This window comes from Prionailurus bengalensis, chromosome A2 (assembly GCF_016509475.1).
Source record: "Prionailurus bengalensis isolate Pbe53 chromosome A2, Fcat_Pben_1.1_paternal_pri, whole genome shotgun sequence".
Classification (NCBI taxonomy): Eukaryota; Metazoa; Chordata; class Mammalia; order Carnivora; family Felidae; genus Prionailurus; species Prionailurus bengalensis.
The window spans coordinates 162,565,582-162,583,860 of NC_057348.1; the positions used below are offsets into that span (position 1 = coordinate 162,565,582).

At 51.4% G+C, this 18,279-nt stretch overlaps 1 protein-coding gene across 1 annotated transcript; it reads left to right on the forward strand.

The window, feature by feature from the left end:
- Positions 1-595: 595 nt before the first annotated feature.
- On the forward strand, positions 596-17,581 carry AOC1 (amine oxidase copper containing 1). The gene is made up of 5 exons (XM_043589912.1): positions 596-876; positions 13,422-15,010; positions 15,581-15,866; positions 16,198-16,330; positions 16,751-17,581. Exons 2-5 carry the CDS (start codon positions 13,426-13,428, stop codon positions 17,018-17,020), a joined length of 2,274 nt encoding a protein of 757 aa, XP_043445847.1. The 5' UTR covers positions 596-876; positions 13,422-13,425; the 3' UTR covers positions 17,021-17,581.
- The last annotated feature ends 698 nt before the right edge of the window (positions 17,582-18,279 follow it).

Sequence of the window (18,279 nt, forward strand, 5' to 3'; positions counted from 1 at the left end):
GATTATAGATAACAATACCATAGTATATACTTGAAAGTTGCTAAGGAGGAGATCTTGAATGTTCTCACCACACAGAAATGGTAGTTGTGTGATGCAATGAAGGTATGCTAAGGTTACAGTGGTAATCGCATTGCAACATTTAAGTACATCCAATCAAAGGTGTTGTGCAGGGGCGCCTGGGTGGTGCAGTCGGTTAAGCGTCCGACTTCAGCCAGGTCACGATCTTGCACTCCGTGAGTTTGAGCCCCGCGTCGGGCTCTGGGCTGATGGCCCGGAGCCTGGAGCCTGTTTCTGATTCTGTGTCTCCCTCTCTCTCTGCCCCTCCCCTGTTCATGCTCTGTCTCTCTCTGTCCCAAAAATAAATAAACGTTGAAAAAAAAATTTTTTTTTAAAAAAGGTGTTGTGCATTTTACACTTATACCATGTTGTAAGTTAATGATATTCCAATAAATCTGGAAAAAAATAGTAACCTGGTTGAAACCTCACCCTGGAGCAGGGTTTTTTTCTTAGATTGCCAACAGCAATTAACCAAAACTCTTCTGACCTCTGGACTTCTAACATGTCTTCTACCCCCCTTTGCCACATGATCTGTTTATCCATTCACTCTGAAAACAAAACAGGAGAACCCACAGTCTGTATGCCAGGCACTGTATTGGGTTCTGTAGCTTTGAAAAAATGGAGATGCTGACTTGAGTCCCTGCCCACAAGGAGGTGGCAGAGGAGGCCAACCTGTGACCAGAGACCTGCCCGGTGACAGAAGAACACAGTAAGAGAGCCAGACGCGTGCCCTGGATGCAAAGGGAAACCATAGCTGCCTGGAGCGTGTAAAACAGGTCAAGAGAGGGCTGTGGTGCTGAGCCTTGACTGCCAGAGCCGGTAAGTGAAGGAGGAGAGAGAATAAAGGGGCGAGGGAAGAAAGGGGCAGGGGCCAGGAGCGGCCCCCCAAGCCAGGCTAGACAGAAGGAGCAGGGGGCGGGAGGCACTTTGGAGGTGAGTGGTGTTCCAAGAACAACAGGAAGATTGAGCTGGGTGGTCAGGGGTGTTTCATGCCAATAAATAAGTTTACATTTTACCCAGTAGGCAGCTGGAACCCCCCAAAGCAGGGAAAGGGCCACAGTCAGAGTTGTGTTCTGACAAAAGCATGGAGAACAGGTTGGGAGATCCAGGTGAGAGTCGGGCGGGGGTGGGGGGAGGCCACCTGCTTCCAGGTACAGATCAGGAGGGCTTCACACAGACCAATGGCTCTCTGCACGAGGGCGTTTTTGCCCCCCAGGAGATAGAGGGGTACCTCGGAGATATCGCGGGTTCCGTTCCAGACCACTGCAGAAAAGCTAATATTGCAATAAAGTGAGTCAAGGAAGGTGTTGGTTTCCCGGTGCACGGAAGGCACGTTTGCACCACACGTTTGCGGCGTGTGACGTGTGCCCCAGCACCGCGGCCAAAACGACAGTGGACACACCTCTGTGAAAAGTGACTTTATTGCTGAAACGTGCTAACCACCATCTGAGCTTCCAGCGGGTCCTAATCCTCTTGCTGGAGGGGGTCCTGTCCAACAGTGACGGCTGCTGACCGGGCAGGGTGGTGGGCGCTGAAGGCCGGGGTGGCTGTGCAGCGTCTGAAAATAAGACAGCGGGGACGTTGGCTGCACCGGGTGGCTCTTCCTGTCACGAATGATTTCTCTGTGGTGGGTGGTGCTGTTTGATGGCATTTTACCCAGAGAACTTTCCCCGAACCCGGGTCTGTCTTCTCAGCCCCCGCCGCTGCTTCCCCGGCCAGGCTTCCAGAACGTTCCAAATCCCTTGTGACCGTGTCTTCGAGGCATCTCCACCGGGAGGAGATGCCACCTGAGGAAGCCTCTTTCTTTGCCCCTCCTCGTCCGTCCAGGTTTCATCCTGAGATGGTGGCGACCTCGTCCCCTCTAAAGGCTCCACTTCTGATCCCAGTTCTCTTGCTGTTTCTACCGCGTCCGCAGTGACTTCCTCCACTGAGGTCCTGAACCCTCCACGTCCTCTCCAGGAGGGTTGGAATCACCTTCTTCCAAACTCCGGATTATGTTGATAATCTGATCTCTTCCTGTAATCACGAACGTTCTTAATGGCTTCTAGAACGGTGAATCCTTCCCAGAAGATTTTCAGTCGCCTTCAGATCCATCTGAGGAGTCCAAGTGTGGCTGGTGTGGCCTTCTGTCCAGACCCCTGCAACTCTCTCCACACGAGCAGGAGGCCTTGTTGCCTTCTCACCACCCATGTGTTCCCGGAGGAGTGCTTTTCATTTCCTTCCTGAGCGTTTCGTTCCACTTTCACAACTTGGCTCACTGATGCCCAAGACCTAGCTTCTGACCCACCTTGGTTTTCAAAATGCCTTCCACACTGAGCTCAGTCACGTCTAGGTTTTTTTTCCCCCCTAATTGAATAAGAATTTTTTTTAATATGAAATTTATTGTCAAATTGGTTTCCATACAACACCCAGTGCTCACCCCTACATGTGCCCTCCTCAATGCCCATCACCCACCTTCCGCTCCCTCCTACCCCCCATCAACCCTCAGTTTATTCTCAGTTTTTAAGAGTCTCTTACAGTTGGCCTCCTTCCCTCTCTGTAACTTTTTTTCCCCATTCCCCTCCCCCATGGTCTTCTGTTAAGTTTCTCGGGATCCACATAAGAGTGAAAACATATAGTATCTGTCTTTCTCTTATGACTTATTTCACTTAGCATAACACTTTCCACTTCCATCGCAGAGTGGCTGCACCAGTTTGCATTCCCACCAACAGTGCAAGAGGGTTCCCGTTTCTCCACACCCTCGCCAGCATCTATAGTCTCCTGATTGGTTCATTTTAGCCACTCTGACTGGCATGAGGTGGTATCTCAGTGTGGTTTCGATCTGTATTTCCCTGATGAGGAGCGACATTGAACATTTTTCATGTGCCTGTTGGCCATCTGGGTGTCTTCTTTAGAAAAGTGTCTATTCATGTCTTCTGCCCATTTCTTCACTGGATTATTTGTTTTTCGGGTGTGGAGTTTGGTGAGTTCTTTATAGATTTTGGATACTAGCCCTTTGTCGGATATGTCATTTGCAAATATCTTTTCCCATTCCTTCAGTTGCCTTTTAGTTTTTTGGATTTTAAAGTGAGAGACATATGACCCTTCCTTTCACTCGCATACTTAGGGGCCACTGTGGGTGGTTAATTGGCCTCATTTCCATATTGTTGCATCTCAGGGACTAGGGGGGCCTGAGCAGAGGGAGATGGATGAGAGAAGGGACAGGTGGTAGAGCAGCCAGACCACCCGTGACGTGTAGCCATTAAATCCACCTTCTCATATGGGTGCAGTTTGAGATGCCCCGTAACAGTTACAGCAGTCACATCCAGGATCCCTAAACACCGATCACCAATAGCAAATACAATAATAATGAAAACATTTGAAATAATGTGAGAATGACCAAAATCTGACACAGAGACACGAAGCGAGCAAATGTTGGAAAAACGGCCCCGATAGACTTGCCCAATGCAATGGTTGCCCCAAACCTTCCATTTGTATAAAACGCAGTATCTGCATGAGGCAATATGGCAAAATACAAGAAAACAAATAGGCCTCTGCTTGTCAATGTCCCAAGACTTTTCTGGTTGTCACAACCGGGGCGGGGGGGGGGGGGAGCGGGGACGGCCAGCATCTAGTGAATAGAGGCCAGGATGCCGCCAAAGGTGTCATGGTGCATAGGACAGAATTCACAACACAGAATTGTCAGACTCAAAATATCAATAGTACCAGGGTCCCTCATGACCAATGACCCTGCATTCAGAAGGTGGTGGAATTTTCCCTTTGCAAACCAGCCTTCCCTAATCAGAGATAAAGCTTATGATGTCCCTCATTAGCCCAGAGATCTAATCAAGGGATTCGGCTGCCCTCCCCTGCAGCCCCCCACCCTGCTCTGGGACCCCCAGTGGAGCTGGGGAGGCCCCTGTGAAGCTCTTTCTTTCCCACTCTCTAGATTATCTCCAATTATCTCTGGTGTGCTGTGACTTTCTAGAAACAGCGTCAAGATTTAGCAATGGGAAAACTGAGCTGTGATCTCTGGCCTACCAACCCCGGACACTAGACCCATCTTCACATATTCCGCTGCCCCTCCCCACCAGAACAGGCCTGCTGCCCCCTACGTCATCCCCAAGGCCATCAGCTCTGCCCCTTTAAGAGAGGCAGGTGGCCCAGAACTTAAAGGGCTCAGTCTTTGCCCAAGTGTTATCTGTAACAGTTGTCAATCATTAACCCCAAGAAGAGAGAGACTTATTTCAGAAACCAAGGTCACCCACAATGGGGAGGGATGAGAGCCAAACACAGAGCATGATGAGCTAGGGAAAAGAGCTGCTAACAAAGCAATGAGGCCAAATTCCAGAACTTCACACCTCAACTCCCCCGCCTAAGTCAAAACCAATGGCTTCACCCAGCACTCTGCCCAAGAAGTGTTCGTTTTGTCTCCAGTTCCTTGAGGTCGTTCCTAAAGACACCTCTGTCCCGCATGGTCTCCCCTGCATTCCCTCAGGCTTCTCTCACCCCCACATTTCCACAGGAGTGCACAACGTGGTCCTCACCCTGTCCACACCATCTGGGACATCTCCACCTCTGCCTTCCTGGGCACAGTGCCCCATTCCACCTAGAACCCCCACCTTGCTCAGGGTCCCAGAAGCACACTACATCTCAGCCCCAAGGCTCCGCTCCTCCCTGACCCCTGCCCAGGGCACCCTCCTCCTCCTCAGTCCCTCATACACCCCAAGACCCCACTCAGGCTATCTGTGAGCCCTTGGGTCAGCAGCCCTGAGCTCAGGACTCAGAATTCACTCGCCTGCCGTGGACTGGAATCTGAAAGGGGGGACATGTAAAGAGGTTGTGATGAATTGAATGATGTCCCCCAAATTTTATATCCTTCCTGGAACCTCACACTGTGACCTTATTTGGAAATAGGGTCGCTACAGATGTAATCAGTGAAGATGAAGTAGAGCAGGCCCTGAATTAAGTAACTGGTGTCTTTATAAGAGGAGGGACACAGAGACAGAGAACCACAGAAAACACCAGGTGACAATGGGGGCAGAGGTGGGGTGATGTGTCTACAAGCCAAGGAAGCAAGGGACACCAAGGGTTGGCTGTGACCCTAGAAGCTAGAAGAGGCCAGGAGGGACCTCCCCGAGGACCTTCAGAGGGAGCCTGTTCCTGCCAACACCTTCATCTCAGATTTTCAGGCTTCGAAACTGTAAGGAAAAAGTGTTCTGTTGTTTTAAGCCCCGCAGTTAGTCGTGCTTGGCTGCCACGGCCCTGGGAATGTGGTGTGAAGGGGCCGGAGCCTAGACCGGGAGAGTCTTGCAGTCCCGAGGGGCATCTCTTTCTTTTTTTTTTTTTTTAATTTTTTTAACGTTTATTTATTTTTGAGACAGAGAGAGACAGAGCATGAATGGGGGAGGGTCAGAGAGAGGGAGACACAGAATCTGAAACAGGCTTCAGGCTCCGAGCTGTCAGCACAGAGCCCGACACGGGGCTCGAACTCACAGACCGCGAGATCATGACCTGAGCCGAAGTCGGCCGCCCAACCGACTGAGCCACCCAGGCGCCCCGGGGCATCTCTTTCTAAACTCCGGCAGAACTCACCCTCGGGCATGGCTCGTGTCACTTTTATTCTGTGCTACCTGTCCTGTGATTTACCTTTCTGTGTACACTTTGGGTTGGCCTTTACATGAAAAGGGAGATTCAGGCTTGTACGTCCCACCTCCCTGCCTGCCTACAAAAGTACTCCTGTCCTCGTCCTTCATCCCCCAGGTGGGAGGCCTGCGATGCTTCCTGTCCCCTATACCTGTCCCCTCTACCCTGTCCCCTCTACCTATCCTCTCTATCCTGTCCTCTCTACCTGTCCTCTCCACCCTGTCCCCTCTACCCTGTCCCCTCTACCCTGTCCTCTTTACCTGTCCTCTCCACCCTGTCCCCTCTACCCTGTCCCCTCTACCCTGTCCTCTCTACCTGTCCTCTCCACCCTGTGCCCTCTACCCTGTCCTCTCTACATGTCCTCTTTACCATGTCCCTTCTACCTATCCCCTCTACCCTGTCCCCTCTACCTATCTTCTCTATCCTGTCCTCCCCACCCTGTCCCCTCTACCCTGTCCCCTCTAACTATCCCCTCTACCCTGTCCCCTCTACCTATCCTCTCTACCTGTCCTCTCTACCCTGTCCCCTCTACCTGTCCCCTCTACCCTATCCTCTCTACCTGTCCCCTCTACCTATCCTGTCTATCCTGTCCTCTCTACCTGTCCTCTCTACCCTGTCCCCTCTACCTGTCCCCTCTACCCTGTCCCCTCTACCTATCTTCTCTATCCTGTCCTCCCCACCCTGTCCCCTCTACCCTGTCCCCTCTACCTATCCTCTCTACCTGTCCTCTCTACCCTGTCCCCTCTACCTGTCCCCTCTACCCTATCCTCTCTACCTGTCCCCTCTACCTATCCTGTCTATCCTGTCCTCTCTACCTGTCCCCTCTACCCTGTCCTCTCTACCTGTCCTCTCCACCCTGTCCCCTCTACCCTAGGATGATAACGTGCAGCCACTCGCCTTTCTTCTCAGACCCTTCTTTTATGTATTTACAGACATCCATTACAGAATTAAGCATGTACCCCAGTGCATAGACCTAATCATCACTGGCCATGCAAAGTCTCCCCTGTCTCTCTTATGTGTGTATGTATGTACATATGCATATATATGGGTGCATGGATGTGTCTGTACGCACATGTGTGTGTGTGCATATATGTGGGCATACACGTGCTTGTGTGTGTGTGTGCATGTGTGTGTGTGTCCCCACTCCACCTTCCCCAGGCAACATTTCCTGGGGAAGCGTCTATCCTTTTATTTGCATCTGTTCTTAAAAATATGTCAGTTGCTCTGTGTGCACGTGTTTTAATTTATGTAATGGTATTGTGCTCTATCATTCATCCTTTTTCTTCCTACGTTCTTTTTTCTTTAATGTTTATTTATTTTTGAGAGAGAGAGAGAGAGACCATGCGGGGCTCGAACCCATAAGCAGAACCGTGAGATCATGACCTAAGCTGAAGTCGGAAGCCTAACAGACTGAGCCACCCAGGTGCCCCTCCTCTTACATTCTTAAGACCCACCCCAGTGAGTGGCTGTGTGGACCACTCCGCTGCTTCCACCAACTGCACGGTACCCCACGGTGCACACTGACCGCCTCTCGCTGGCTCCCTGTCCTGGTGATGGACACCCAGATGGCCTCCAGTTCCCATTTCCACCACACTGTGTGTCTGGGTCCTACCTGGTGGATCTGTGGGCGAATCTGTGGCATGTAGGCCAGAAGTAGCATCCCTGAGTCCCGTAGGGTGTGCAACTATCTAGGTGCCCACATACTGGGCCGGCCCTCCCAAAGGCTCTATCATCCGCATGCCTCCCCACGGCCTCTGCTCGAGCTACCTGTTTCGCCACATCTCCACCACCTCGCTTTCTCATTTCTGCCAGCAATGGTCATGAAATGAGATCTTGTTGTCGAATAATCACATCGTTCTAATCCCCACCACATGGGAGCATCTCCTCGTGTCCCTGGACCATTTTGGTTTCGTCTTCTGTAAGTTGCCCCGAGGTTCCTTGCTTCCTCTTCCTGGCTTATTTGTAGGAGCTCCTAGATATAGTCCCTGTCACTTTGTTTTAAAAGCAGCTTTCTTGAGCTATTCACATACCATACAATCCACCGGTAAAGTTAATAATCAATGGATTTTAGTATGTTCACAGAAATGTGCAACTTGTACCACCGTCAAGTTTAGAACATTGTCATCCACACACGAAGAAACTCCATATCCATTAGCTATCACTCCTACCCCGCTCCCCAGCCCTCGGCAATCACGAATTCCACTTTCTGCCTCTATAGATTAGCCTATTCTGGACATTTCATTTAAGTGGAAGCATATACTATGTAGTCTTCTTTAACTGGCTTCTTTCATTTAGCATAATATTTTTTAAGATTCATCCATACTGTACCATGTATCAGTATTCCACTCTTTTTTCTTTTTTTTTAATGTTTTTATTCATTTTTGAGAGAAAGAGAGACAGAGCATGAGTGAAGAAGGGGCAGAGAGAGAGAGAGACACAGAATCCAAAGCAGGCCCCAGGATCAGAACTGTCAGCACAGAGCCCGATATGGGGCTCGAACCCATGAAACGTGAGATCATGACCTAACTTCACCCTTTTTTTTTACGTTTATTTATTTTTTGAGACAGAGAGAGACAGAGCATGAATGGGGGAGGGGCAGAGAGGGAGAGAGACACAGAATCAGAAGCAGGCTCCAGGCTCCGAGCCATCAGCCCAGAGCCTGACGCGGGGCTCGAACTCACGGACTGCGAGATAGTGACCTGAGCTGAAGTCAGACGCTTAACCGACTGAACCACCCAGGCACCCCACTTCACCCTTTTTTAATGCCAAATACCATTCCAGTGTTTATCCATTCATCAGGTGACAGACCTTTGGACTTTTTCTACCTTTTGGCTGCTAGGAGCAACTGTGCTATGAACATCTGTTACAAGTTTCTGTGTGGACATATGTTTTCATTTCTCTTGGGTATTTAGATGGTAGCTCTGTGTTTAACTGTTGGAGGAAGTGCCAACAATTTCCACAGTGGCTGCTCCATTTACATTCCCATCCGCAGTGCATGAGCGTTCTGATTTCTCCACATCCTCACCAACACTCGTTTTCTGGCTTTTTGACTCCAGCCAACCTGGTGGGTGTGAGGTCATAACTCATTATAATTTCGATTTGCATTTCCTTGATAGCTAATGATATGGGCATCTCTTCAAGTGCTTTTTGGTCATTTGTGTATCTTCTTTGGAGAAATATGTATTCATATCCTTTGCCCACTTTTTTCATTGAGTTGTCTTTTTTCTTATTGAGTTGCAAGTCCTTTATCAGATGTATAATTTGCAAATAGTTTTCTCATATTCTCTGGGTTGTCTTCACTTTCTTGATGGTGTCCCTTGAAATACAAAAGTTTGTGATTTTGGTGAGGTCTGGTTTGTCTGTTTTTTCTTCGGTTGTTTCTGCGTTTGAGCCATGGCTAGGAATCCCTCCTAACTCAAAGTCAAGAAGATTTATTCTGGGGTACCTGGGTGGCTCAGTCAGTTAAGTGTCCAACTCTTGATTTCAGCTCAGATCATGATCTCACAGTCGTGTGACCAAACTCCACTCGGGACTCCACATTGAGCGTGGAGCCCACTTGGGATTCTCTCTTTTCCTCTCCCTCTGCCCCACCCCTGCTTGCTCTCGCTCTCTCTCAAAATAAACAATTTTTTTAAAAAGAACTCAAAAAATGAAGACTTATTCCTATGTTTTCTTCTAAGCGTTTTATAGTTTGGCTTTTACATGACGTCTTTGATCCATTTTGAGTTAATTTTTGTGTATAGTGTGAGCTAAGGGTCAAACTTCATTCTTTTATGTGTGGTCCCTCTCTGTTCTAATCTTTACAAGTATCTTTTCCTGATCTGTCCTCACCCCATTATCCTGGTTATGATGTCCTTTGTAGAACGGAAACAGACTGCACTTCTCAATGTCAAGTTGTTCCTATAACTCTCTTTGTTTCTTTTGGACATCCTCAAGTCTCCATGGTGTTGGTGAGCCCATAATGGAGACTAACCAACCCTCAATCCTTCAGACAATGAAGGAGAAAGGATATAAGAGAAGTTATCACATCAATCATTTTAACCTTTAAAGCTAATCCCTTTCCTTAGAGACACCAAAGGCCTTCCGGAATTGCAAACAAATAACAGGTTGACTAATTGTTTTCTCCTTCCTTGATCTAGCTGCCAATAAATACCAAAATCACTTGCAATACAAGTAACAGGAAGATAATGATGAGAAATACAAAAGCCACATAAGAACAAAAGAACAGGAAGTCAAGACGTAGTGATGGGGGGAATAATGACCTCTCCTTCCAAGCCGCACACTATTCCCGATTCTATTCTTTCCCTCTGACCAGGAGCTCTCTCCTTTGCCCACATTCCCCTTACCATCAACCTGAGCTACACAGTGCTGCTCCCCTCCCCACTCCCAGGTTCCCCAGCCATCCTGACTGACCTTGTCCCCAGCCAGCTCCTCCCTCCTTTCCCCATAGAGATGGCTAATAAGACCTTCTGACTAACTTAGGGGCTTCTCCCTCCCAAGCTATTCCATCTCTGGTTCCCTATTCTACATATGGGTCACATTCTCTGTTGTTGATGTTGGTGTCTTTACCAGCCCCTGCCTTTGTCCATGTAACTGTTTCGAGTGAGGCTGCTTACTTACTAGTAAACTTGCCCTGGTCTTTATCTCTGACCTCTGAAACTCGCCATCTACTTTTTTTTAAATTTTTTAAGTTTATTTATTTATTTTGACAGAGAACAGAGCCCACGAGTGGGGAAGGGGCAGAAGGTGGGGGGCAGAGAGAATCCCCAAGCAGGCTTCACGTGCAGTTAACACAGAGTTCGATGTGGGGCTCTAACTCACAAACCGTGAGATCATGACCCGAGCCAAAGTCAAAAGCTGATGCTTAACTGACTGAGCCACCTAGGCACCCCCAGAAACTCACCACCTACTTTAACAGATGACGGCATTGTGCGCGCAACTCAAAATGGAGAAGATAGCACGCAAGTCTCATGGAAGGTCCCCTGCGGCAGGAGGAATGATAGGGAGACAGATCTAGGACCATGTGCTGTTTGGGAAAACAGAAGTGGACCCTGGTCACTACAGTGATGAAGGACTGAGGAGGTTCCAGACGTGGGTCCTTGAAGGTGTAACAAGAGCTTTCCTGGCTGCAGCAGCCAGAGCCCCATGCACGTCCTCACGCTGCTTTATGCCAACTGTGGAACCCCTGAGCTGCGGTTCCTCACCTTGGTCAGCCCATGCCTCGCCCTGTCCCTCCCTCCAGGGCGGGGTCCATGGAGCCATAAAGCTCAAGGAGTCAGAGGCAAAGGCTGGTAGCGGAGGCAAGCCCACAGGGGAACACACAGGTGCGTTCTGATGGGGGATGCAGGGGAAGGGGTGAAGGGGTGACTGGTGGGGATGGAAGCAGGGGGAGAAAGGTGTGGAGGGAAGGGGCGGGAGAAACACAGACACAAGGGGTGGGCGAGCCAGAATACAAGGGGCAAGAACCCAGAGAAAATGACTCCAGGGTGCAGCACACTCGTATGCAACATAAACCACCCAGGGGTGAGATAGGAAAGGCACAGAGAGGGCATGGATGCTGTTCTCAGGGTGCTGGGGATGAGAAGTGGGGAAGAAGGGCATCCCTCACATTTCCCGGCCTGGGCCCTCCCTGGCTACCAATTCTCCTTCCTCTTGGGGCTTCATTGCCATTGTCCACCTCACCGGCTGCCCGCTTGGATGTCAGAGTAGAAGATTGTACCAGGAAAGGTAAAAGCTAAAAGAACAGCCAAGCTCAGGTTGAAAGGACCACGGATCTCCTCCGCATCTCCCTCCTTAGCAAAGCAGAAAGAAATCTGGACCTAAGAGATTATTAAAAAAAAAAAAAAGGCGGGGGGGGGAGCCTGACCGAGAAGAGACATACGGAGGAGCTTAAATGCTTATCACTAAGTGAAAGAAGCCGATCTGGAAAAGCTGAGCAGTGTAGGGTTCCAGCTGCGTGACATCCCAGGGAAGGCAAAACTCTGGAGACAATAAAAGGGTGGGTGGTGGCCACAGGTTTGAGGGAAGGGAGGGATGAACGGATGGAGCACAGAGGATTTTTAGGCCAGAAAAACTGCTCTGTACAATACTATAATGATGGATGCATGTCATGGCACATTTGCCAAACCCCGTAGAATGTACAACAGCAAGGGTGACCCCTAATGTCAACTGTGGACTTTGGGTGACCTTGGTGTGCCAGTGTGAGTTCATAGATGATAGCAAATGACCCACTTTAGAGAAGAACATTGTTCATTGGGAAGCTGCATATGAGTAAGGGTCAGAGGTACCCGGAAAATGTCTGTATCTTGTGCTCAATTTTGCTGTGATCCTAGAACTGCTCTAAAAAGTAAAATCTACTAAAAAAAAGGGGTGGGGGGGGTGAGCCTTGGCAAATTTAATAGCAGATCACACGCTCACCCCATGTCCTTTTGCTGGCTCTGGGTTCACCCAGCAGTCCCGAAGTCTCCTGTGAGTCCCTAGGGCCCTCCCACCAGGTCCAGGGGAGAAGATGAGAAACCCAGAGGGGGCTCTAGTGGCAGCCCTGGGGGTGGGAAAATGTGAAGAGCCTGACACAGTCCCCCAAAATGGAAGGAGGAGAGGCATCTCCCTGAATGCCACTTGGGATGGCTCCACATTGCGTGGATGGTCTAGCAGCCGCAAGCTGAGGGCTCCACCAGAAGTGTCAAAACATTCTGGAGCAGGGCTGGCCACCCCGTCCGCACCCTCAGAGCCACAGCCTAATCACAGTTGAATTACTTTACATTGCTTCCATTTTTACATATGTTGGTATCACAGACCGTATCTTCATAGTTGACTTTAAAAAGAAGAGGAGGGGCGCCTGGGTGGCTCAGTCAGTTTAGCGTCCGACTCTTGACTTCGGCTCAGCTCATGATCTCATGGCTCTTGAGTTTGAGCCCCGCATCAGGCTATCAGCGCAGAGCCTGTTTGGGATTTTCTCTCTCTCTCTCTCTCTGCCCCTCCCTGATTCATGCGCTCTCTCTCTCTCTCCCTCTCTCTGTCAAAATGAATAAATAAACTTAAAAAAAAAATTAAAAAGAAGAGTAGCTAGCATTTCTTGGGTGCTTCCTAGAAGGTAGGCATAGTTCTAAACACGTTATCTTTATTGTCCAATTTATTTCTTGCATCAGTTCTAGAGGTAGCTGTCTCAGTCATTATTTCCATTGTGTAGTTGAAAAAGTGGAGGCCCAGAGACCCTGAGCCACTTGCCCACGGTCACACAGCTGGTCCTAGTGGTAACACATACGAGGACCCGAGCGCAAGCAGCCTGACCCTGGGGCTGACTCTTTGAACTTCTACACTAAATTTCAAAATGTCTCTACATGAAAAATATCATACTGTATCAGAAATGTAGTTTTGCTGTCAATACGTAATGACACAACCAGCACTCAAGGTGGAGAGGTAAGAACCCAAAGTTCTGCCCTGCTGAGCAAATACACAGAAAAGGGCAAAATGAGTTCATTAGGTAAGAAAATGCACAGGACTCGCAGAGGCCTGCAGATGAGCAAGGAGAGGGCAGAATTACAATTGATGGGAAGCACAGACCTGAGCAGCATCGGGGCCCCAGCTGCCATGGAGGCCTGGTTCCCACTGGAATGGGTGAGGGAGGGGGCTGAGGCTGCAGGAAAACCACCCAGCCAAGGGACATCGCTGTGCAGGGCTCGTGGAAACTCACTTCCTCCCATAAAACAACTAAGTTCATCTCTGCTACTCCATTCCAGAGCCATGCAGCGAGAGACCCTGGCCCTTGGCTGGGCCATTGCCACCATCTTGGCGCTGCAGACAGTGGCCGCGACCAAGTGCACCCCACGGACCCTGCACCACAAGGCCAGGGTGTTCGAGGACCTGAGTGCCCAAGAGCTGAAGGCCGTGCGCAACTTCCTCTGGTCCCATAAGGAGCTGAGGCTGGAGCCTTCCCGAACACCGACCATGGCCAAGAACTCCGTGTTCCTCATTGAGATGCTGCTGCCCAAGAAGCAACACGTACTGAAATTTCTGGATAAAGGTGGAAGGCCTCCCGCGCGGGAGGCACGTGCCGTCATCTTCTTCGGAGCCCAGGAGCACCCCAACATCACTGAGTTCGCTGTGGGGCCCCTGCCATGGCCCTACTACATGAGAGAGCTGCCCCCCAAGCCTGGGCACCAGGCCACCTGGGCCTCCAGGCCCATCTCCTCGGTGGAGTATGCCCTCCTGGGCCACGCCCTGAAAAAGGCCATGAAGCCCCTGCACCAGTTTTTCCTCGATACCACAGGCTTCTCCTACCAAGATTGTCACTCCCGATGCCTGACTTTCACAGACGTGGCGCCTCGGGGCCTGGCCTCCGGCGAGCGCCGCTCTTGGTTTATCTTGCAGCGCTTTGTAGAAGGCTACTTCTTGCACCCCACTGGGCTGGAGATCCTCCTGGATCACAGAAGCACCAACGCCCAAAACTGGACGGTGGAGCGGGTCTGGTACAATGGGAAGTTCTACCGGAGCCCGGAAGAGCTGGCGCGGAAGTACAAGGACGGAGAGGTAGACGTGGTGGTTCTGGAGGACCCATCGCCCAAGGGCAAGAGTGAAAAGAGCACGGAGGAACCACCCCTCTTCTCCTCCTACAAGCCACGTGGGGACTTCCCCACCCCCATCAATGTGACTGGCCCCCGCCTGGTCCAGCCCCAAGGTCCCCGCTACCGGCTGGAGGGCAACACCGTGCTCTACGGCGGCTGGAGCTTCTCCTTCAGGCTGCGTTCCTCCTCGGGGCTACAGGTCCTGAACGTGCACTTCGGGTGCGAGCGTGTAGCCTATGAGGTGAGCGTGCAGGAGGCGGTGGCACTGTATGGAGGACACACGCCTGCGGGCATGCAGACCAAGTACATCGACGTGGGCTGGGGCTTGGGCAGCGTCACTCATGAGCTAGCCCCTGGCATCGACTGCCCGGACACAGCCACCTTCCTAGATGCCCTCCACTACTACGATGCCGATGACCCGGTGCGCTACCCCCGAGCCCTCTGTGTCTTTGAGATGCCCACGGGAGTGCCCGTCAGGCGACACTTCAATTCCAACTTCAGCGGCGGCTTCAACTTCTATGCAGGCCTGCAGGGCCAGGTGCTGGTGCTACGAACAACGTCAACAGTCTACAACTATGACTACATCTGGGACTTCATCTTCTACCCCAACGGGGTGATGGAGGCCAAGATGCATGCCACCGGCTATGTCCACGCCACCTTCTATACCCCAGAGGGGCTGCGCCATGGGACCCGCTTGCACACACACCTGCTTGGCAACATTCACACTCACTTAGTGCATTACCGCGTCGACCTGGATGTGGCAGGTAGGACTTGGGCTCTGGAAAGACCCTCCCACCAAACACTTGCATCATAAAATCAGGAGCCTTTGCTAGAAATCTGTGAGCCCCTGAAAAGCAGTGAATGTGACACCCTGCCCTTCCCCTGAAGGGGGGCTGAATTGGCCCCCCCGCAAGGGGATGGATTAGGCAGAAAGGTGCACTTGCAGAGGGTTACGGTGGAAACATTGCCTTGGAGTATAGGAAATGTCGCTGCCCAGCACCCTAAGATGTCATCCACAATACTCCTTGTCTCCTGGATTGATGATGCCCCCATAGAATATGGCAGGGGCATCATGACAGACTTGGCTTGACCTCAAATCACTATCAGAACAGGCCTGACTCGGAGTCTTCTCTTCATTCCTCCACGGTTTCTTGGTTTTAATCCCTTCCTCCTACCCTTACAGCAAGCTTGGTGTGCATCCCCGAGATCCTCTGTGCTCCTCTCCTGGTGGTTTGCTCTCAGACGGCGTCTGGGATGGGGATCTGAGCACAGAATGAGGATATTTCAGGTCAGGGGGCTTGGTTCTCATCCTCTTTCTTCCTGAACACCTGTAGGCACCAAAAATAGCTTCCAGACCCTGGAGATGAAGCTAGAAAATATCACCAATCCCTGGAGCCCCAGACACCAGCTGGTGCAGCCGACCCTGGAGCAGACAAGTTACCACCGGGAGCGCCAGGCAGCCTTTCGCTTCAGACAGCCTCTGCCCAAGTACCTGCTCTTTGCCAGTCCCAGGGAGAACCGCTGGGGCCATAAGCGCAGCTACCGACTTCAGATCCACTCCATGGCCGACCAGGTGCTGCCCCTGGGTTGGCAGGAGGAACAGGCTATCACCTGGGCCAGGTAAGGGAGGCGTGGGAGGCAGAGAAGGGCCCCAGGCTCCTCTCAGTGTTCAAATGTCTGTGTGCATCCATGTTTCTATCTACGAGATTCTGAGTCCTCTCGGTGGTGTCTCTGGACCTGCGAGCACGTGTGTGTCTTCGGCTCTGTGTTTGGGGAGGGGGGGGGGGGAGGGCCCTGCCAAGCACCAGAGCCTCGGTTGACGGTCGGTCAGTCTGGCTGACACCCCGGAGATGATCTCACATTTGGGGGAAGGCAGTAACTTTCCGCCATCGTTCGGAAGGGCTGGGAGGTTCCCTGGCCCCCAAAGCCACCTGGTGTCTCTTCTGGGCAGGTACCCCCTGGCCGTGACCAAGTACCGGGAATCAGAAGTGTGCAGCAGCAGCATCTATAACCAGAATGACCCCTGGGACCCACCTGTGGTCTTTGAGGAGTTTCTTAAAAACAATGAGAACATCGAAAATGAGGTACTGGCCCTGCCTTCCCCAAGCCCTAGCCCGAGACCAGATCTGTGCCCGGTTCCAAGATGGACGGCAGCCGCTCGCCGTGTGGCGGGCAAGCTCAGTGGTCTGCCCCTTAAAAATGGGGTCTGAGGGGGGCGCCTGGGTGGCTCAGTCGGTTGAGCTTCCGACTTTGGCTCAGGTCATGATCTCACAGCTCGTGGGTTCAAGCCCCGCATCAGGCTCTGTGCTGGCAGCTCAGAGCCTGGAGCCTGCTTCAGATTCTGTGTCTCCTCTCTCTGACCCTCCCCCACTCACACTTTGTCTCACTCTGTTTCTCAAAAACAAATAAATGTAAAAAAAATTTTTTTTAATGGGGTCTGAGGGGGCTGCCCACCCCTCTCCTCTCTGAGCTTCCCCTGCCCTGCCCACCCCTCTTTCCCACAGGACTTGGTGGCCTGGGTCACAGTGGGCTTCCTGCACATCCCCCACTCAGAGGACATCCCTAACACTGCCACACCAGGGAACTCTGTGGGCTTCCTGCTCCGGCCTTTCAACTTCTTCGATGAGGACCCATCCCTGGCGTCCAGAGACCCCGTGATCGTGTGGCCGCGGGACGGTGGCCCCAACTACGTCCAGCGCTGGATCCCTGAGGAGGAGGGGGACTGCTTAATGCCTGACCCTTTTAGTTATAATGGGACTTACAGGCCTGTGTGAAGGACCCCCAGCTAACCCCACCTAGAAGCCCAAGTGCCCCCCAGGGACAGGCAACAAACCCCTCAGGCTCCACTCCTTGTGCTGCTTCTTGTGGGAGGCACAGGGGGCGAGGCCACGCAGTAGGTCATGCATGTGAGATACACTCAGATGAGAAAGCAAGTGGCCTTGACCTCCCTTCACCTTGGTCCACTCCACCCCAGAAAATACCTCTATTACTAGAGCAAATGACACTCACCGAAATACTAGATTTACCTAGCAGATTGGCTTTAAAAAATAGACCGACAGCTACGTCTTGGGAGTCTGCCGGGGCCTGTGGGATGCCGCTGATGGGCATGCAAAGTGATTCAGCCAAGGAAGACGCTGCAGAAAGCACCTTTACCCCGTGACACACTGATCCAACTCCTAGGGCTTTAACGCAGAGATCTAGCTACCAACATGGGGAAAACATGCGCATGTGTGATTCACTACGGTAGCCTCCGTGATAGCCAAGTCTGGAAGCAACCCAAATATCCATCTACTAGTGAGATCCTGCAGGTCTGAATAAACAATGCTGCATCCACACAACGCAATTCCAAGTGATTGTGAAAGAAATTGTATGGGCGAGGACTTTCTCTGTACTGGTGGAGAAAGGTCTTCGGGGTCTATATATGCCCTAGAAAGACAGGCAGGAAGATACTAATGAAATTGGTTGCCTGTCACACTCAATTAGTGTGTAACAAAATACCACGGGCTGGGTGCCTTATAAACAGCAGAAGTTTATGGCTCGCAGTTCTGGAGGCTGAAGTCCAAGATCAGGGAGCCAGCGTGGGCAGGGGGAGGGCCCTGCTCTGGGTTGCAGACCTGATTTCTGGATGTATCCTCACTCAGAGGAAGAGGGAGGGGGTGGAAGGGTGGAGCAGAGGGAAGGATGGGTAGGGCAGGGCAATGGAGGGGCAGGTCAGTTTCTGGGTTCCTCCAGGCCCTGCCCACCCTAGGGAGAGCAATAGTCACCCACACAGCCACTGCCAGGGTGCCTTCTCTCCAGTGCTGACTTCTTGTTGTTTTCAATGTTTATTTATTTTTGAGAGAGACAGAGACAGAGACAGAGAGACAGAGTGCAAGTGGGGAAGGGGCAGAGAGAGAGAAGGAGACAGAATCTGAAGCACACTCCAGGCTCTGAGCTGTCAGCACAGAGCCCGACATGGGGCTTGAATCCACAACCCGCGAGATTATGACCTGAGCCAAAGTCAGATGCTTCACCAACTGAGCCACCCAGACGC

Coding starts and splice junctions, on each gene's coding strand:
- AOC1 (XM_043589912.1), top strand. CDS start 13,426: ATGCAGCGAGAGACCCTGGCCCTTGGCTGGGCCATTGCCACCATCTTG. Junction 15,867..16,197: donor CAGGCTATCACCTGGGCCAG/GTAAGGGAGGCG, acceptor TCTTCTGGGCAG/GTACCCCCTGGCCGTGACCA. Junction 16,331..16,750: donor ATGAGAACATCGAAAATGAG/GTACTGGCCCTG, acceptor TCTTTCCCACAG/GACTTGGTGGCCTGGGTCAC.